A 20,969-nucleotide genomic window follows, 5' to 3' on the forward strand; every position below is an offset into this window, starting at 1 on the left:
TCTGCCATTAGAAATAAACGGACCTGTTTGACATTAAGGCGCAACTTTCTACATTCTTAGATGGAGTCCGGAGAACACTTACCGGAGAAGATTATCCATGAATAGCAGTCGGTTAGGCTACTGTTGAATTGAAACTCGTTGGATTTGTTAAGCGAGGCTTCACCACCTCAGAAAACCCAGCATTTATTAAATAATTAACAAATACAAATACAAACCTACTATTCAAAGCAGAGGTGCTGTGAGGCGCGTTCTCCACCGTGCACGAATATTCCCAGACGTAGTACGGTGCAATTCTGCCTCTGCACCCAGACCCTGCCTACTCCGATTCTATTCTCCGGCAAAATGTTGGGGAGGAGTGACAGATCGCACCGGTGTGTTGTGAACAACATTAGAGTGAGCAACAATAGTGGATTCGGCGGTTCGCCTTTGAAATAAAAGTCCCCATTGAAACGGATAACAATAGTGAAATCATGCCACAATTGGACTAGATAATGCTAAACAAGTTTGGAACTTGTTATATAAACTCAACAAAATGCAATAATTAGTTCATTTGACACAAAAAATACCTATGGATCTTGGGTCCATGAAATGGGGTATCAGCCTACTCAGTGACACGCACAGATTACAATTCTAAAGAGTTTAAACACAAATACTAGCATCGTACCTCTTATTATACTGAGTAGGCTGATACCCCATTTCATGGACCCAAGATCCATAGGGAAGGCTGTAAATTGCAATGAACATCCAATACGCCCAATAGGCTGACTAGTGAGCTGATTTCCCACAGTTATAGTGCTACAATAGGAGCTACGACGCTAATATTTGATGAAAACTCTTTAGAATTTTAATCTGTGGGTTTCACTGAGTAGGCTGATACCCCATTTCACAGAAGGCTGTACATTGCAATATAAGTATTTCCCCCCCCCCCCCCCCCCCCCCAATGCAATTCTGAAGTCGAATACGTCCACGGTGCTTTTTCAACAGATGTTTGTTTTTTTGTGTAAAATAACGAATTTTTGTCTTTTTTTAATTTATATAACAGCATTCCAAACTTGTTTAGCATTATTTAGTCAAATTGTGGAATGATTCTACTATATCCGTTTGCATGTTTCAATCGGGACTTGTATTTTGAAGGCAAACCACCGATTCCAGTAGTTGTTCACGCTAATGTTGTTCACAACACAATCCTACATCGCTACGTAAAACATTATGGTCTCTGGGACATGTAGTGCGTAATTGCACTCAGAACGTGGAGAGGTTTATGACAAATTGCTCTACGCTAGCCTATTCAATGGGAAATATTGAATACTCTATCGCAAAGCTTTACATGTGTATAAAGTGTATTAAAATGGTATGTAATTAGGCTACATCTAAGGTGTTGCATGTTATTATGATGCCATTTAATTGTTTACCAATAATTTCAGTTACACCATTATAGAACACCACTTTTATTGCACCGCAAGATACCTTGATAGTTGAGTATTAAGAACAACAGGAGCTTACACACAGACAATAGCGCTAGTCTGTCTGTCTTCAACTAACCCAAATGGCTCTTTTGGGAGTGAGCCCTTGCTTACTTAATAAATGAAATAAGACAATAACAGTCATCTCTGACTTCCTGCCTGGCTGGTTGAAAGAATGATTCAGCATGGTCACGGTTTATATTTAGCTACTCATAGTGCGCATAACAAGTGGAAAATAACATACAAACACCCCTTACTGTTATTTAACCTTCCTGGTCAATTCCTCTACATTGTTTCTTTGAGCCAACCCCCCTCCCTGCTTACTTAATTTTGGACATTAGGCTTATTGCCACTGGTCCCAGTAGGGCTGATTGTCATTGTCAGAGTAAAGGGAGAAAAAAGCTAGCAGAAAAGGAGGAGGGAGGTCGATATAGCCAGGAAATGCTTGCCTCAAGCCTTATGGCTATATATAGATTGTGACTGTTCATTCTTCACTCCTACTGTCAAATCATCACAAGGCATTGGTCGCTGGCGGCAACTCAGGAAACTCAGGGCTGATGACTTGGTCCTCTGACTGAACAGAACATGATGAGAGGTTCTAAGTTTAGGACCGGAGGAGGGTGTGGGGAACTGGGGAAGAGAGAAAACACTTGGGTTATTTATCACAATGATGAATACTGTATAGCTAAAAAGAAAGGCTGCTAATTCTGCTTCTAAACTGAAAAATGGCAGAGAAGGACCAGTGTAGGGGTGTGGGGATGTCTGATATAGACATTTTTCAAAACTTGTTATTTCTGCCAAAAACAAAAAAGAAAAGCGTGGCAGCGTGGAAACTTTCTTTTGCACAATATTTTGGTGATGTATGTTGAGTAATATACAATGTTTTAAAAGTCGGATAAACACTCCAAACTGCCTACCAGACTGCTCAGAGATGTCCGCATGGTCCTACAGCACACCGTTGCCTCGTTGTTTTGTATCATATTCCAATTATAAAACTGTGGGGGGGACAGACCCCCAGTGAAAGTTACACCCCTGGCTTTCTCACAGTCACACTCACAACCCACCACAGCTGTTATCATTGTACTGTCTACACACATTGTTTATGGCTGAGAGGACACAGAGTCTGTGGCCGAACATATCTACCATATTTCCTGGTGCATTACACAGGAAGGCTGGCCTTAAATTAAGTGTGACATAAATTGATCTGATTAACAAATACTGCCACATTCACCCACTGCTTCTCATTAAAACCCAATGGCACATTGCTTTTACATTCTGTGTGAAAATCATTTATGACAACTTTCCTGGTGGAATCAGAAAATGTCTGTATTGATAAAGCCTTGTAGGCTACATACCCACAGACACACATAGACCCCCCCTCCCACCCCCATGCTATGCCCCAAACACAAATGGCATCTGACTAAACCACTAACACAGTAGAATTGTAATAAAAGTGTTTTGTGTTGTGACTTGTGCAGTTGACCCCTTCCATCTGGTTCTATCCGGAAACAACAGCAGCTTGTGTTTAACCGCCACGATACTTGTCCATTTGATTATGTTACCTGTGTGTTTGGGTGTCTATTTAAAGTGGCACCTCTGCTATATTGACTCAGAGCATGACGTGTGTGTGTGCGTGTGTGTGTTACCTCTGCTATTGACTCAACGTAGAACAGATTGCCCCGGATGGTCGGTCCTCTCCACCCTAACTTAATTTTAGACACAAACATCATCAATCAGTAGATTAGCAGAGGATGTCAGTAGCAATTTAATCTCAGTAAACAGTAATCAGCTGTGTCAAGTTATTCAGAAACAGTCGCTAGTGTTTATTGAATATTAAGTGAATAGCATAAAATATGAAAATTGTTTTTTAACCATTTAGGATACACATGGATTTGTCTCATTTTTTTATGTCCAACGTAAATGAATTGAATCCAATAATAACCTATTCATTTTATTAATCTCATATTATTTTTGACGAAGTGAATATGATTTGATATAGCCTACATAAACTTGTATATTTTAGCTTCCCTGTGGCTCAGTTGGTAGAGCATGGTGTTTGCAACGCCAGCATGGTGTGTGCAATGCCAGGGTTGTGGGTTCGATTCCCACGGGGGGCCAGTACCAACAACAACAAAAAAATGTATGAAATGTATGCAATCACTACTGTAAGTCGCTCTGGATAAGAGCGTCTGCTAAATGACTGAAATGTAAAGTAGCATTGAATTACAGCATTACTTATCCTATCTATAAAACATATTGAGCCACACACCGTGCAAAATTGTTACTGTTAAATTATGATCATGATAAATTATTAGTCATGTTTAATCCATTATTACTATTTTGTGCGGAATGAGAATTGGGTGAAAGTGATAATTTACCGAGTTTTTACTTGTGTTATCCACTCCTCCCCTCTAGTGGTGTACATTTTTAGTGCGAGTGTTCAGTAAATTTGCAGATATACATCTGTAAAAATGCTAATAGCATATAGGCTGTTCTGAAACCGTACCCGAGAGTGAACTAATTCACCCGGTGGGGAAACGAAGTAAAGTAGATGTACTCTGGGTGGTAAATAAACCAACGAGAACAGATCAAAAAATGGATTCACTCTGTCGAATCAGCGGTCGGGATGTTCTTGAACAGCGGCCGGGTTGAAAGGTCATCGTTGCGAAAACATGGCGGCTTCAAGCAAGACCACGGTGGTGCTAAAGACGGTCAAGAACATTGTTGTTCAGTTTTGTCCGTTTGAATCCAATGTTCGTTCCACACGGTAAGAACACCTGTCACTTTTGTACCTAGGACACGTGAATATCTATTTCTCTAGTGAACATGTGCTTTATTCAGTCTATGAAAGGGAATTGACCATGTCATGATGTGAAACAGCCTTCCCTCTGTACTGTAGAATAAATAATGCATCTCTTATTCCACACAGATGGACACAGACAATCACACTATCGTTGAATGTTATCTGTGCAACCAGTAATTCTTGCGCAGAATGACTGCTTATTGTTGATATAGACATATTTATGAAGGTTGTTAGTTTCTAGCTAGCTGTCTTAATAAATCTGTAACGTTACCTAGCCTAATAAACGTTGCGGTTGTCAGATTGAGTTTGTCATTCAGGTGCTCGCTTCACTGTCATTACCGTCACTGGCTCATGTAAGAATAGAATTGGCTGTATGCCTAAACGTAATATTTGACAAGCATCATCACGCAATGTGTTTATTACTGTGTATTCCAGATTTACAAACTATCTACACAGTTTAGTAGCGTGGCCAATCAAAAACGCATATTTTGACCAATGGGGAAAGTATTATGTTAGTTGTATTGATAACCCTCTAAAAAGTCTAAACCTCATGTCTCTATCATAATCCATTCAAAAGTTATTGGAGTTTTTACCCATGTACAATGGCCAGCATTATCTCTGAAATGTCAGCGGAGCACTGAGCATACAGCAAGCTTTTTATTTTCAAAGCCTTTCACATTTCATTCACCTCCTGTCAAGCAAATTCAAATGTTTGTGACCCGCAGAAACAACTTTGAAGACCATTACCACAAAATGTAAAATCCTCAATTGTTACGAGAAACCTGCATTGCTGTGTCAACAGCGCTCGGTGCTTTTTATCGGATTTATTAGGTTACGAAATCCGACTTTTTGGATGTAATGTTAATGATATGTTAGAGGACGACCCCACTGAACAATTCAGAACATGAATTATTATATTTGTCTTGGTAAAATGTATTTTATAACATAAGGAAGTGACATTTCATCACCCATGCACATTTTCACCCCAGTCTGGGCAGAGGGGGCCTGTAACTACCCTACTACCCTAAAATAGTCTATAAGCATCACCAGAGTCACTGGAATAAGGGATGGTTGGTAGGTATTTGACAGTCACTGGAATAAAGGATGGTTGGTAGGTATTTGACAGATTGCTTGATCCTCTAAATGGGTGAAATTGATCTATAGATGTTATTCCTGTGAGGGGTCAACCGCCACACAGACGTGTATCCCCTGTTAATGTGACGTTCAATGTTGGTGTCCTGCAGGGAGTTCCTGGTCCTGGTTGGGTCTGAGAAGGCCAGATCTACCAATATGAACTGTGAGGTGATGACAGAAGTAAAACACGACCAGTCTGAACCAGTGGTGGACATCACATTCAGTACGTAGAATAAACCTGACTTTTACCTAACATTTACTTCATATAGGCCTATGGTAGGTTATAGTCTGGGTATCAGTCAGTTTAGCATGACAAGGAGTGGTGTATTAAGGCAGTTGTCACAAGTCCTGGTCCTGGAGATATACAGTACCAGTCAGAAGTTTGGACACACCTACTGACTCCAGGGTTTTTCTTTATTTTAAATATTTTCTACATTGTAGAATAATAGTGAAGACATCAAAACTATGAAATAACACGTGGAATCATGTAGTAACCAAAAAAGGTTTAAACAAATGTTGGAAAATGATTACTACATGATTCCACATGTTATTTCATAGTTTTGATGTCTTCACTATTATTCAATAATGTAGAAAATAGTAAAAAAAAGAAAGAAAAACCTTTGAATGAATAGGTGTGTCCATGTCACGTCCTGACCAGTAAAGGGGTTATTTGTTATTGTAGTTTGGTCAGGACGTGGCAGGGGGTATTTGTTTTATGTGGTTCAGGGGTTATGTGTATGTAGAGGGGTGTTGTATTTATGTGTTCCGGGGTTTTTGGTTTATGTTCTTGCTTTGGTATTCTAGGATTCTAGGTTGTGTATTTCTTTGTTGGCCTGGTATGGCTCTCAATCAGGAACAGCTGTACATCGTTGTTTCTGATTGAGAGTCATACTTAGGGAGATTGTTTCACCTGTCCCTTTGTGGGTAGTTGTATTCTGTTTTGTGTTCTTCACCTGACGGAACTGTCAGTGTCGTTTTCATATTGTATACGTGTTTTGTTTTGTTTCACCTTCTTCAATAATTAAAAAAGAAGATGAGTATACATTTTCCTGTTGCGTCTTGGTCCTCCACACATGACACTCGTTACAGTCCAAACTGTATGTGTATATGCAGGCTTTTGTGCCAGCCCAGCATTAACTCAACTGATTCCAGATGTTGGCCTGGATTAAATAGCCTGCTCTGCACACCCTGGAACACTCTAGTCTCAGGGTTGGTGACCATTGTAGTAAAAGCTCAAAGAAATGTGATGCAATGACCAGGTATTTACACAATGAAATCCTAATTATCCTACATGGTAGTAATCTAGCCTGTTGGGTTCTTTAGGCTCCTAGTCTTCACCATTTGGTACCAGGTAACAGTTCCCGATTTTTTTTTGTTGTTTTGTTTTGCGTACCTTTTATACTGCCTCAGTGAAACAAGTTCTTTACCTGTGTTTCACCCTTCTCTACAGTGGATGGAGAAAGGCTAACGATGAAGGGAGCGAGACTGACCAGCAAGGAGATGCTGACTGCACTGCAGTCACGATGTGTAGCCAAGGACCCCCAGGCCAAAATTACAGCCAAGAAGTAGTCCCCGCCCTCCCTCCGTATTATTTATGTGTCTATGTATATTTGTTAATGTTTATGATAAAATACTTTATTGAAATGTTCTTTGTTGTTTTTCAGTCAATTCTAGAAATACCCTATAAATAAAAGTATGTGGACACCCCTTCAGATTTGTGGTTTTGGCTATTTCAGCCTTACCTGTTGCTGACAGGTGTATAAAATGGAGCACACTGTCATGCAATCACCATAGACAAACATTGGCCCGTACTGAAGAGCTCAGTGACTTTCAACGTGGCACTGTCATAGGATGCCATCTTTCCAACAGGTCAGTATGTCAAATGTATCCCCTGCTAGAGCTGCCCCGGTCAACTGGACGTGCTGTTATTGTGAAGTGGAAACATCTAGGAGCAACAACGGCTCAGCCACAAAATGGTAAGCCACACAAGCTTACAGAAGGGGAAAAAATTGTCTGTCCTCGATTGCAACACTCCCTACCGAGTTCCAAACAGCCTTTGGAAGCAACGTCAGCACAAGAACTTCGTCAGGAGCTTCATGAAATGGGTTTCCATGGCAAAGCAGCCGCACATAAGCCTAAGATCACCATGTGCAATGTCAAGTGTCGGCTGGACTGGTGTAAAGCTCTCCGCCATTGGACTCTGGAGTAGTCGAAATGTGTTCTCTGGAGTGATGAATCACGCTTCACCATCTAACAGTCGATCGGACAAATCTGGGTTTGACGGATGACAGGAGAACGCTACCTGCCCGAATGCATTGGGCAAACTGTAAAGTTTGGTGGAGGAATAATGGTCTTGGGCTGTTTTTCATGGTTCGGGCTAGGCCCCTTAGTTCCGATGAAGGGAAATCTTAACGCTACAGCATACAATGACATTCTAGATGATTCTGTGCTTCCAACTTTGTGACAAGTTTGGGGAAGCCCCTTTCCTGTTTCAGTATGACAATGCCCCTGTGTATAAAGCGAGATTCATACAAAAAGAGATTGTCAAGATTGGTGTGGAAGAACTCGACTGGCCTGTACAGAGCCCTGACCTCAACCCCATCGAACACCTTTGGGATTAATTGGAACGCCGACTGCGAGCCAGGCCTAATCGCCCAACATCAGTGCCCGACCTCACTAATGCTCTTGTGGCTGAATGGAAGCAAGTCACTGCACCAATGCACCAACAGCTAGTGGAAAGCCTTCCCAGAAGCGCAGAGGGTGTAATAGCAGCAAAGGGGGGGACCAACTCCATATTAATGCCCATGATTTGCCATGAGATGTTCGACAAGCAGCTGTCTACATACTTTTGGCCTCTACTGAATGGTCCAGTTTAATTGGGAGTACATTCACTTTTTGAAGTTATTTAGTTTAGATAGCATGCAACTTATTTGAAGGGAAAGCGTGGTCATTTTTTTGGTCTACCAAGTTTGATCATTTTGTCCATTCAGATGTATGCTACTAGATTACATTATCTAGCTCTGTTATAATTTTTAACCTGTGATCAGTGAACTATTTGCAGAGTAATAGACACTCTTTCAGCATTTGAAAGGACATTGTGAAACCCATAGCCTCTTACATAGTAAGCTAAATGTAATTTGGCACAGTAGTAGATGTGGCACTGAAAAACCTTTCACCCATTCCAACCATTATTCCTACACTGGAAATTGCGGAACTACATACCGTGACGTCCGTGGCTGTGATTGGTCTGTATTAGCATGCGTGGGCCGCTTAGATCCCTTTAAAACCGAGGATCGTTCTCATCAGAGAGAGTAGATTCGATTTTTGGAAAGATAGATCGCACTGTTGGGGGATATTACAGATAACTGGAAAGATGGTTGACAAGTTTGTGGGGACCTGGAAAATGACTTCCAGCGATAACTTTGATGACTACATGAAAGCTTTGGGTATGATATTTTTTTCTCATCTTGAATAAATGATTGATAAACGTATAATAGAAGTAAATATAATGATAACATATATTAGGATAAAGATTATAATTTGTATTTATATAACAGTAATTATGCATGATAATGCTTTTGGTTGCACCCCACCACTACCAATAGATCCCGCTTGACAGTTTGTTCTCCGCTGTGCAGGTGTTGGCTTCGCGACTCGACAGGTGGGAAACCGCACCAAGCCCAGTCTCATCATCAACATGGACGACCAAGGAATGATCTGTGTGAAATCCCAGAGCACTTTCAAAACGGTTGAAATTAAATTCAAACTCAACGAGCCTTTCGAGGAAACAACCGCCGACGACAGAAAAACAATGGTTGGTTGGGATCAAAATCTGTGTGTGAAAATCCGTTGATTTGGGTGAACCGGGTCATTGGAAATAACTTACATTTTCCCTTTAATCTTCAGACCGTTTTTACTCTTGAAAATGGCAACCTTGTGCAAAAACAGAACTGGGACGGCAAAGAGACGACAATAGAGAGAGAGGTGACTGGTGATGGAAAGTTGATAGCGGTAAGGAATAGTTTTTTTAATATCTTATTTAAAAAAAAACTACTTCATAATAGCCTACATGTTTCTAATAACTTCTGCATTTTACAGATTACTATCAAATTATTTATGATATTAGAAAGTAATTTGACTAAACTTTGTATAACAATAAAGTTGAAATGTTGCCGATAAAAGTTGTTGGGAAAGTTAAATCACACTTGAATGTATAAGCTCAACCATTTTACATGGAACACTTAATGCATTTTTGACTGAACATGTGTTTGATCTCGCTCAAACCTACAACATATGTTGGAATGTGTATTCCTGGCTCCTAGCCTGCACCTGAAACATCTCAACCCTGACCTAACAAACACCTTTCCCCTCTCCTCCTCTGTTCTCCTTTCTTCACCTTCCTCCCCTCCTCATCCTTCCAGAAATGCGTGATGGGGGATGTGGTTGCGGTGAGGACATACGTGAAGGAGGCGTGATGGGACTCGTGACCATTTTTTCCCTCCATGATTGGATAAAGACAGGCTCAGTTCAATGAGCAGCAAATGAGCAGTAAAGCTGCACATATTTGCTCATATTCTTTATTGTATTGCCAACGCATATTTATGCATTGTACTACTCTAATATGATACATTTGGTTATAAACATTGTTTTGATTTGAATTAAAACCTTAAAATCGCCCTCTTGTTCTCATTTGAAATGATTGCATGGTGTCTTGGTTGGATTGTCCACGTGTTGGGACAGTAGGGACAATATTGAACGCTGAAGACTAATATGTATATTTTCCTCTTTAACTCTAAACGTGTAAGAATAACAAGACATGAGACATTAATAAATATTATTCATAGACTAACACAACATGTGGGAGCTTTCAGCTATGAATGTAGCCACATTTCTCAGTACATTAAACGACAATGAACAAACCCATCTGTATTTTGCTGCAACAATTACGTTCTTTGATGATCGCAAACATGGATATTTGACAACGCTCTTGGCTTTACCAATGCCTTGTGTTTAACAGAGTATACATTAATAATCCGACCAAGGTTAGGCCTATTTGCATTGCTTTGGCAGTCAGACACAGACATATAGCAGAGCACTTAATCACCATGGCTACCGATGCCTTACGCGCTACCGTTCATTCCAAATGACCCATTATTTAATACTAACAAATACGTAGGCCCAGGTCAACAGGGTCCATAGCTTTAATTGATAGCCCAACTGACTAATGTACTCTTTTTAATTAAACACTGTACAAGCCAAATTGATATGGAACAGAGTAATGTGAGCAGAATTTGGAGCGGAGCATACCCAATTCGACTGGAGTGCGGAGCGAGATTCCCAAAGGCGGGTGTCCAGCCTTCTCGCCCGCTCCAATAGCGCTCACTTCACGAGTTTAGGGCATACCCGGACCAGCATGCATTTGTAGTCTACTTGTGTGCTGCTATAGCTCCTTGCTACTGTCATGGAGATCGCTAAATATTTTCATAAAGAAACTGATAAAATACACAAGTGGAAATTCAAGGTGACTTACAAAGATGAGGACCAAGAGCAAGAGAGGCAGTGCAAAGATGTAATGTCCACAATTAAATAATCATTGTGGAATCTGAAAAGGCACATATCCCAAAAGCATGATGCTATAGGCTACTTATTACGTGCACATGCTAAAAGAAAGGAACAAATTGGGTAGATCATTAAGTGTGTAATTGTAGCAAAGTATTTATAAACTAAAAACAGATCTCTTAAAAGTTTCTTTCATTTTTGTTCTATTCTATACAATAGGCCATAATTGGTTTTGGCCCAACAGGCCTGGCATATTCCAACTTTCAGGGAGCTTTCCGTTTTGATTGGGTTATTTTGCCTAAAAACCTTTAGGCCTACCTATTGGCAAGAGTGGCCAAAATGGTGTTTATGATCCCCATCGGTCCCGCAAGCGAGGACAGGATATTCTCCGCTGCCGGCCTGCTCTCCAGGCACGATCGCATGAGCCTGAAGCCCCAGATTCCTGCCAAACTCGTGTTTCTAAAAATGTATTCAAAGGCACTGTAGATTGAGCCTAGTAATGCATTTTCACTTAATTTGTATTTACACAGCCTATAGGCGCATTTATAGACTAGAATGATTTAATACAACAAAATGTTGTTTAAATGCTGAGCGTTTAATGTTCCTGCCAGCCTAGTGTGTTGGACTCGCAAATGTTTCACAATGTATTTCTTTGTAGACTATAGCCTTGAAATAATATAGCCTAAATAATTCATTTTCGTTCCTTCATAGACTCCCTGTCTGGCTCCTGACCTATTTAGAGTGTTTATATTCTGTTTAGTATAACATGTGCCTAGAGTGTATATATAGTGTTTAATATGACATGTATCCTATTTAGAGTGTATATATAGTGTTTAATATGACATGTAGCCTATTTTAAATGATGAGTGCTTCTTACATGAAACTTTTCATGTTTATTCAAATCATTTTCATTAAAATCATATGGTTTGGTTTCAATACTTCAAAACCAAATGGTAGGTCCAGGTAGTCACAAAAATATATGGGTGTTGGTTAAATTGTGATTTTAATGAATGAAGCTAATTTGGAGCGGCAGTTTCTTTTTCCTGTGAGTGCTGAAATGTTTTTAGCTGAGCGGTTGGGAAGGAGGTGGAGCACTGGGCAAGCCCGGCTTCATGAGCGATGAGCTGGATTGCACACTGCTCAACTCCACTCACATACTCTGATATGGAATGTATATTTTGAAGGATTACTGTACATCCATACATACATTTACTGTATGTTCAGATATGTTTACATAAAATCTGAGTAGTTTGAGTCATAACAGGACTGGCAGGAGTTGAAGACCTGTAATATTTTGAATAGCAACAGGAGAAATTGGGGACATTTTGAATAGCAACAGGAGGCATTGGGGACATTTTGAATAGCAACAGGAGGCATTGGGGACATTTTGAATAGCAACAGGAGGCATTGGGGACATTTTGAATAGCAACGGGAGGCATTGGGGACATTTTAAGACAAATGAAAGCTAAGCACTTCAAAATGCTCTTCTGGAAGGCTGGCTAACCCCAGTGGTCAAGTAGCTATCCCTTGGAGTCCCAGGAGCTCTTCGTGATCTATGCTTGTTGTTGGCAGAAGACCACCAGACATACCTTACTGGGATGTGAATGCTTTTAGACGGTCAGAGAGGACCCGTGTTAGAGGTCACACAGGATATGTATTTCTTTCCTTTTTTTGGTCTTGAACATTTCCCATTTTGAAGGCCACATAGTTGCGGCAGTGCGTAACTTAGGAAACCCAAAGCATTGCGGAACCCGTGGAGTCACTCCCTTTGGCGGGTACTCAAGCTGAGATTGTTCCAGTGTGCGACAGTTAGCCGACAGCCACTTTCCCATGGCAGGAAAGAGAGCAGATATACTGATTGGGGTTAATGGCGAAAACAGCTGAAACAGGTGGAACTGTGGGCCAACTCTCCACGGACATCCCATTTAGGCAGGACAATGCAAACGGACCACTGCCTATGCTGTATAAAGTTTGCACAGTGGGTGGGATGCCAAGTTCATCACAGTTGCAAATGCTGGCAGGATCATACCCCCTCTAGAAATGTTGGTAGGATCAAACCCCCTCTAGAAATGTTGGTAGGATAAAACCCCCACTAGAAATATTGGTAGGATCAAACCCCCTCTAGAAATGTTGGTAGGATCAAACCCACACTAGAAATATTGGTAGGATCAAACCCACACTAGAAATATTGGTAGGATCAAACCCACACTAGAAATGTTGGTAGGATCAAACCCCCTCTAGAAATGTTGGTAGGATCAAACCCCCTCTAGAAATGTTGGTAGGATCAAACCCCCTCTAGAAATGCTGGTAGGATCAAACCCACACTAGAAATATTGGTAGGATCAAACCCACACAAGAAATGTTGGTAGGATCAAACCCACACTAGAAATGTTGGTAGGATCAAACCCCCTCTAGAAATGCTGGTAGGATCAAACCCCCTCTAGAAATGCTGGTAGGATCAAACCCACACTAGAAATATTGGTAAGATCAAACCCCCTCTAGAAATGTTGGTAGGATCAAACCCCCTCTAGAAATGCTGGTAGGATCAAACCCACACTAGAAATGTTGGTAGGATCAAACCCCCTCTAGAAATGTTGGTAGGATCAAACCCCCTCTAGAAATGTTGGTAGGATCAAACCCCCTCTAGTAATGTGCAGCGAAGGTGTCAGGTACAGTGTAATAGAGCCAATTTGAAAATCCAAATGACTGTACACACTACTGGAAGTTTCCTGCCCACACAAAGCTTGAACGAAATATATCCCATTTGGGACTGATCTCTATTCCATTCTGGAACACAATATTTAGATCTTCATACTGATGACAGTAGGTCACATGAGTACTGTTGGACAGATGACTCAAGGCTCAGATGATTTCAACAGTAAGTTATTAGTGTGTGTGTGTGCAAGGGTACAAGTTAATTTTGAGGCAAGACAGAGAGAGAGGGCCTAAAATAATACCTTAGTCTTAGACTACATAGCTCTCAGCTGCTTCTGGCTATGTCCCAAATAACATCCATTCCCTATATTCAGTAGTGCCTTGCTTTAGGGGGCCTGGTCAAAATAAGTGGACTATATAGGAAATAGGGTGCCGTTTGAGACGCACATCTGTGTGAAAGGGATACAGCAGGAGTTTTCTTATGAAAAGGAAAGGGTACAATCTTACTATAACAGCTGGTAGATTAGTGATCCTCTGTAACTGTAGCTGTGTGATACAATGGCCAGATGTAATTACAGCACAGTGAGGAATCTCCTCAGGAAGAGAGTGATAAAGAGAGCACAACATTAGATCTGTCAGAGTCATAGTAAACATTGGAAATTATTTAACAAAACAAAGTTGTGTGAAGGGGAAGAGACTGTATTTAGGGATACTTCTTAGGCTTCTGTCATTGTTTACGCATGGATAAAAAAAAAAGAGAAATGTACAGAATGTACAGTCTACACTACAGGGACTGATACAGTCTACACTACAGGGACTGATACAGTCTACACTACAGGGACTGATACAGTCTACACTACAGGGACTGATACAGTCTACATTACTGGGACAGATACATTCTAGAGTTCAATGTCACAATTGTCTTCGTCTTCTGACGATAATGCGAAATCGTCATCAGAAAATGTGGACCAATACGCAGCAGGTACGTGAATGCTCATCTTGATTTTTAATTATCTTCAAAACGAACATACAAAATAACAAAACACGAATGATCAACAAAAACAGTCTGGTAAGGCACAAGGCGAAACACAGAACAATCACCCACAAATCACACATACAAACACACCCTAATATATGGGACTCTCAATCAAAGGCAGATAGACAACACCTGCCTTCAACTGAGAGTCCCAACCCCAATCAACCAAACATAGAAACACACAACCTAGACTAACCATAGAATTAACTAAACATAAACCAAAACCCGGAATTACTAAATCAAACACCCTTTACACAAACACACCACCCCGAACCACATAAAACAAATACCCCCTGCCACGCCCTGACCAAACTACAAAACAATTAACCTTATATACTGGCCAGGACGTGACAGTACCCCCCCCTTAAAGGTGCTACCCCAGAAGCACCTTAACAAAAAATAACCCCAAGCAACACCAACAAAAAGTCCCCTTTTCTAAAGGGAGGGAAGGGAGGGTGGCTGCCGTCAACGACGGCACTGTGCTACACCCCCCCTCCCCAACCCACCTATTTCTGGAGGTGGCTCTGGTTCCGGCCGTTCCAGGCTGTCGGGCCAGTCTGGCATCGCCGGGGGGCAGTCTGGGCAGTCTGGCAATTCGGGACAGTCTGGGCAGTCTGGCAATTCGGGGCAGTCTGGGCAGTCTGGCAATTCGGGGCAGTCTGGGCAGTCTGGCAATTCGGGGCAGTCCGGCCACTCCGGCAGTTCGGGGCAGTCCGGCCACTCCGGCAGTTCAGGGCAGTCCGGCCACTCCGGCAGTTCAGGGCAGTCCGGCCACTCCGGCAGTTCAGGGCAGTCCGGCCACTCCGGCAGTTCAGGGCAGTCCGGCCACTCCGGCAGTTCAGCGCAGTCCGGCCACTCCGGCAGTTCAGCGCAGTCCGGCCACTCCGGCAGTTCAGCGCAGTCCGGCCACTCCGGCAGTTCAGCGCAGTCCGGCCACTCCGGCAGTTCAGCGCAGTCCGGCCACTCCGGCAGTTCAGCGCAGTCCGGCCACTCCGGCAGTTCAGCGCAGTCCGGCCACTCCGGCAGTTCAGCGCAGTCTGGCCACTCCGGCAGTTCAGCGCAGTCTGACCTCTCTGGCGACTGTTGACTGGCGGGCAGCTCTGACGATGACTGTTGACTGGCGGGCAGCTCTGACGATGACTGTTGACTGGCGGGCAGCTCTGACGATGACTGTTGACTGGCGGGCAGCTCTGACGATGACTGTTGACTGGCGGGCAGCTCTGACGATGACTGTTGACTGGCGGGCAGCTCTGACGATGACTGTTGACTGGCGGGCAGCTCTGACGATGACTGTTGACTGGCGGGCAGCTCTGACGATGACTGTTGACTGGCGGGCAGCTCTGACGATGACTGTTGACTGGCGGGCAGCTCTGACGATGACTGTTGACTGGCGGGCAGCTCTGATGATGACTGTTGACTGGCGGGCAGCTCTGATGAAGACTGTTGACTGGCGAGGCTGGGTTGACGCACTTGTAGCCTGGTGCGTGGTGCTGGTACTGGGCTTACCAGATTATGTACACGCACCTCCAGGCTAGTGCGGGGAGCGGGAACAGGACGAGTCGGACTGGGTTGACGCACTTCCGGGTCCGCACGAGAGACAGGAGCTGGAAACCCAGGGCTATGGAGGCGCACAGCCGGTCTAGATCTTACCTCCTGCACAACCCGCCTTGGCTGGATGGAACTAGTAGCCCTGTACGAGCAGGGTGCTCGTACAGGGCAGACTGGGCTGTGCAGGGGCCTGATGGTAGCCGTGCGTAGAGCGGGAGTTGGGTAGCCTGGTCCTCGGAGGCGTACCGGCGACCAGATGCGCTGCGCAGGCATCCTCCTACCAGGCTGGATGCCCGCTCTAGCACGGCACCTGCGAGGGGCTGGAATAACGCGCACCGGACTGTGCGTGCGTATGGGTGAGATAGTGCGCTCCTCAGCGAAACATAGCGCTCTCCACCCCATACGCTCCTCCATATAACCACGAGTAGCTGGCTTCCGGCTCTTCTTACGCCTAGCCAAACTACCCGTGTGCCCCCCCCAAAAATTTTCTTGGGGGTGCCTCTCGTGCTTCTCCTTCAGCGCGTACTTGGCCTCGTACCACCGCCTCTCTGCCTTGGCTGCCTCAATTTCCCACTGCGGGCGTCGATAATCCCCAGCCTGGTGCCAAGGTCCGGCCCCGTCCAGAACTTCCTCCCAAGTCCACTTCTCCCGCCAGTCCAACTCGAACTCCGTCTGCTCCTTCCTCTGCTGCTTGGTCCTTTGGTGGTGGGTGATTCTGTCACAATTGTCTTCGTCTTCTGACGATAATGCGAAATCGTCATCAGAAAATGTGGACCAATACGCAGCAGGTACGTGAATGCTCATCTTGATTTTTAATTATCTTCAAAACGAACATACAAAATAACAAAACACGAATGATCAACAACAACAGTCTGGTAAGGCACACAGGCGAAACTACAGGGACAATCACCCACAAATCTACACATACAGACACACCCTAATACATGGGACTCTACAATCAAAGGCAGACTAGACAACACCTGCCTTCAACTGCAGAGTCCCATACCCCAATCAACCACAACATGGAAACACACAACCTAGACTAACCATGGAATTAACTAAACATACAACCACAACCCGGAATTACTGAATCAAACACCCTTCTACACAAACACGCCACCCCGAACCACATAAAACAAATACCCCCTGCCACGCCCTGACCAAACTACAAAACAATTAACCTTATATACTGGCCAGAGACAGTCGACAGTTCAAGGACGGATACAGTGTCTGTTTAGCATTTGGTCAATTCACACACCCACAGGGATGTTGTTGAGGCTGTGTGTGGGTGTGCACGTGTGTGACTGATTGATTTTTACACAGGGGCTTGTTGACCAGACAGCCTGGACATTACAGGAATTAAATCACATAATTTGTGTCACATCTGGAAAGCTCCACTCGCAGTATTCCATCCGCTCACACGCTTCTATCCTCCTCTTCAAACCACCTCTTCTATTCTCTTCTCCTTTCCTCCACTTCTATCCTCCTCTTCCATCCTCCACTTCTATCCTCCTCTTCTATCCTCTTCTTCAAACCACCTCTTCTATTCTCTTCTCCTTTCCTCCTCTTCTATCCGCCTCTTCTATCCTCCTCTTCAAACCACCTCTTCTATTCTCTTCTCCTTTCCTCCTCTTCTATCCGCCTCTTCTATCCTCCTCTTCAAACCACCTCTTCTATTCTCTTCTCCTTTCCTCCTCTTCTATCCGCCACTTCTATCCTCCTCTTCAAACCACCTCTTCTATTCTCTTCTCCTTTCCACCTCTTCTATCCGCCTCTTCTATCCTCCTCTTCAAACCACCTCTTCTATTCTCTTCTCCTTTCCTCCATTTCTATCCTTCATTTCTATCCTTCACTTCTATCCTCCTCTTCCATACTCCTCTTCCATCCTCCTCTTCCATCCTCCACTTCTATCCTCCTATCCTGTCCTCCTCTTCTGTCCTCCTCTTCTGTCCTCCTCTTCTGTCCTCCTCTTCTGTCCTCCTCTTCTATCCTCTCGGTCTTGTTATTGCTCTACTCAGGTTGTAACAGGAGCTGTAAAGCAGACTTGGGTTCAAATAGTATTTTAAATCTTTCAATTGGCTATGAGCATTTGTTGAGCCTGCTTGGAGTGCCAGGTGGGCAGTGTTTACACTTGTGCGACAATCCCATTGGTGCAATTGTGTCAGGCAAGCTCAACCAAGCCCAACTAATGCATTTGGATGATTTTGAATACTATTTGAACCCGAGTCTGCTCTGGAGTGAAGTGGACTTTGGGTTCAGCCTGGTCCTGCGGCCTGCTGTGTAGAGAGGGGGTTGCTGGGTAGGAAGGTCAGGTATGTCAGCCCTGGCCCCAGTGGAACTGCAGGGAGGCTGGTTGCCATGCAACAAGGTTTCCATTGAACTGAACTACTCCCAAATGTAGTCATACTAAGGATAAGATGAACTCTCTCTTACTTCAACAGAACAGCTTTGGGCACTAAAGTTATGTTATGCAAGGAAGGATAGGATAGGACAGCCAGGCTTGTCTGAGTTCAGAGAAGCAACAACACAGACAGTTCTCTTTCTTTCTGGCAAAGATCAGTAGAGAAATTTCTGGGTAGTTTTCTTGGAAATTATGACGGGACAAAGAAAATACTGTTTTGAATGAGAGTTCAGAGAAGTCTAAGAATCTGTCATCAGTCACACCTCGGCAGGTAGCCTAGTGGTTAGAGTGTTGGACTAGTAACCCAAAAGTTGCTGGATTGTATCCATGAGCTGACAAGGTAAAAATCTGTCGTTCTGCCCTTGAACAAGGCAGTTAACCCGCTGTTCCTAGGCCGTCATTGTAAATAAGAATTTCTTCTTAACTGACTTGCCTAGTAAAATAAAGGTAACTAAAAAAAATAAACACCTCACAGCATCCAAAAATGTATTTATAAAAAACCCTTTGTTTTGAAGGGATTAAACCCTCGTTTGAAGTTGACGTCAACCCCAAGAGACTGACCCCTTCCTGGACCCCCTTTGAGAAGGGGCCTCCTTTCTCACATCAGCAACTCTGTAGTCCCACAGGAAGGATGAGAGAAGGAGTAGAAAAAGAGGAAGAAAACAAAGGGTAGGGGGGATGATAAACAGCATAAAAGGCTGCTTTACTGTGCATGTGCTGCTTTCCAAACAATCATGGCTGACCAATCCAATGAGCTATAGGCATACTGTCTCACCCTGATCCGTTTCACCTGTCTTTGTGCTTGTCTCCACCCCCCTCCAGGTGTCGCCCATCTTCTCCATCTTCCCCAGTGTATTTATACCTGTGTTCTTTGTTTGTCTGTTGCCAGTTTGTTTTGTTCGTCAAGCTTACCAGTGGTTTTCCCTTTGCGCTAGGCTGTATCGGGGTCCTGATTTTGACCGTTCTGCCTGCCTTCCATTCTGTACCTTGTCACACCACCCCGGATTATTGACCTCTGCCTGCCCTGACCCTGAGACTGCCTGCCGTTCTGGACCTTTTGGACTCTGACCTGGATTACTGACCTCTGCCTGCACTTGACCTGTCGTTTTGCCTGCCCCCTGTTCTAATAATAAACCTTTGTTACTTCGACATTGTCTGCAGCTGGGTCTTCCCTGAAACATGATACATACTTAATTGACAAGCCTGCAAGTGTTTGTTGAGTGTTGAATAAACCCAGATAAAGGAACTTCTGTCTAACAACTTTCAAGTCAACCACCAGTCTGACATTTCTCCAGCTTCTACTGGCATTCTCACTCCTCCTCATGGTGCATCTCAAGATGTGATCTATAATCTATAACACTATCTGTAATCCTTTTGTAGGGTAATGCAGAGGGAATGATGTGAAGGAAGAGCAGTGTGTTTGTAGAGGCTAGGGATCTGACATTGAAGATACACGGGCATAAAACCTTTGTGCCCTTGTGACTGACCAGGGTTCATAAGCAGGGACTTCTAGATGCTACAAGACTGTGTTAGCCTGTTGAGCTAAGTTTAAGTGTGAACATTAGCTTGAGACGCTAACACAAGTCTTCAGGTCTTAAGCTTCAAGAGAGATGCAAAGGTCGGCCTATATGGCTGCATTTTACACAGGCAGCCTGATATTTTTTTCACAAATTGGTCTTCTGACCAATCAGATCAGCTATTTTGCCAATAATTGGGCAAAAAAAATCTGAATTCGGCTGCCTGTGTAAATGCAGCTTAAGTGCACCCCAAAAATCTTGACTATTTAGGGCCGGTGTCCCTGAGACAGGTTAAGCCTTGTCCGGGACTAAATTGAACAGATAATCTCCATTGCATATGCCTGGATAATCTCTCATGGCCTGAACAGGACCATCTCATGGACATGGCCTGACTGTCAGACTATTGTGTAGACTAGAGTCAGAATGTACTGTGCTACGTGTCTACTCAGGAAAGGGTAATTTGGGGTAAACAGTAATATGTTGTGTCTGTCCTGATTCCTATTTTCCAACGGAAATGTGAAGAGTGTGAATGACTAGTAGCTGCAAGATGTTATGTTATGGGGAACTGTGCTAACACGGCCTTCTAATGCAGGTGCATGGGTGTTATCAAGTCAGGCCATACTGTTGTTGTGGTGTACTGTACATAAACATATCATGAATATAACAGACTTGGAAGCTCTAACCCTGGAAATTTGACTGGTAAACTCATGGGTACACTCACAATGGCTGCCTGGTATTGTGATGCAATAATTTCCATGATATTTTGGAATGTTCTATCAACTGATGCTGGGTTGCCATGGTAATGTACACTGAGTGTGAAAAACATTAGGAACACCTTAATATTGAGTTGCAC

The 20,969-nt window shown here is 43.4% G+C and overlaps 3 protein-coding genes across 4 annotated transcripts in view; 2 read left to right on the top strand and 1 right to left on the bottom strand.

Moving 5' to 3' along the window:
* The window catches only part of LOC106570566 (phosphoprotein associated with glycosphingolipid-enriched microdomains 1), a 107,099-nt gene extending 106,751 nt beyond the window's left edge, over nucleotides 1–348 (bottom strand). Inside the window, exon 1 of one of the 2 annotated variants that reach the window (XM_014143017.3) lies at nucleotides 220–348. The gene's annotated coding sequence lies outside the window, so the exon portion shown is untranslated. Of the gene's footprint in view, nucleotides 1–215 lie in introns of both variants that reach the window. The other variant, XM_045694943.2, reaches the window with a different exon arrangement.
* Nucleotides 349–4,076: 3,728 nt separating this feature from the next.
* Nucleotides 4,077–7,107, top strand: mrpl53 (mitochondrial ribosomal protein L53). Its single transcript, XM_045712681.2, has 3 exons — nucleotides 4,077–4,230; nucleotides 5,511–5,623; nucleotides 6,851–7,107. Exons 1-3 carry the CDS (start codon nucleotides 4,136–4,138, stop codon nucleotides 6,967–6,969), a joined length of 327 nt encoding a protein of 108 aa, XP_045568637.1. The 5' UTR covers nucleotides 4,077–4,135; the 3' UTR covers nucleotides 6,970–7,107.
* Nucleotides 7,108–8,669: 1,562 nt separating this feature from the next.
* Nucleotides 8,670–10,076, top strand: fabp4a (fatty acid binding protein 4a). Its single transcript, XM_014143020.3, has 4 exons — nucleotides 8,670–8,846; nucleotides 9,039–9,214; nucleotides 9,307–9,411; nucleotides 9,822–10,076. Exons 1-4 carry the CDS (start codon nucleotides 8,774–8,776, stop codon nucleotides 9,873–9,875), a joined length of 408 nt encoding a protein of 135 aa, XP_013998495.1. The 5' UTR covers nucleotides 8,670–8,773; the 3' UTR covers nucleotides 9,876–10,076.
* Nucleotides 10,077–20,969: the final 10,893 nt, after the last annotated feature.

The sequence above is a fragment of the Salmo salar genome, chromosome 14 (assembly GCF_965601325.2).
Source record: "Salmo salar chromosome 14, fSalSal1, whole genome shotgun sequence".
In the NCBI taxonomy this organism is placed as follows: domain Eukaryota; kingdom Metazoa; phylum Chordata; class Actinopteri; order Salmoniformes; family Salmonidae; genus Salmo; species Salmo salar.

Bases quoted from the DNA above. Each gene is read 5' to 3' on its own strand.
- mrpl53 (XM_045712681.2), top strand. From the start codon at position 4,136: ATGGCGGCTTCAAGCAAGACCACGGTGGTGCTAAAGACGGTCAAGAAC. The intron at 4,231-5,510 runs GTAAGAACACCT...GGTGTCCTGCAG, and splicing joins TCCAATGTTCGTTCCACACG to GGAGTTCCTGGTCCTGGTTG. The intron at 5,624-6,850 runs GTACGTAGAATA...CCTTCTCTACAG, and splicing joins AGTGGTGGACATCACATTCA to TGGATGGAGAAAGGCTAACG.
- fabp4a (XM_014143020.3), top strand. From the start codon at position 8,774: ATGGTTGACAAGTTTGTGGGGACCTGGAAAATGACTTCCAGCGATAAC. The intron at 9,215-9,306 runs GTTGGTTGGGAT...TTTAATCTTCAG, and splicing joins CCGACGACAGAAAAACAATG to ACCGTTTTTACTCTTGAAAA. The intron at 9,412-9,821 runs GTAAGGAATAGT...TCATCCTTCCAG, and splicing joins GTGATGGAAAGTTGATAGCG to AAATGCGTGATGGGGGATGT.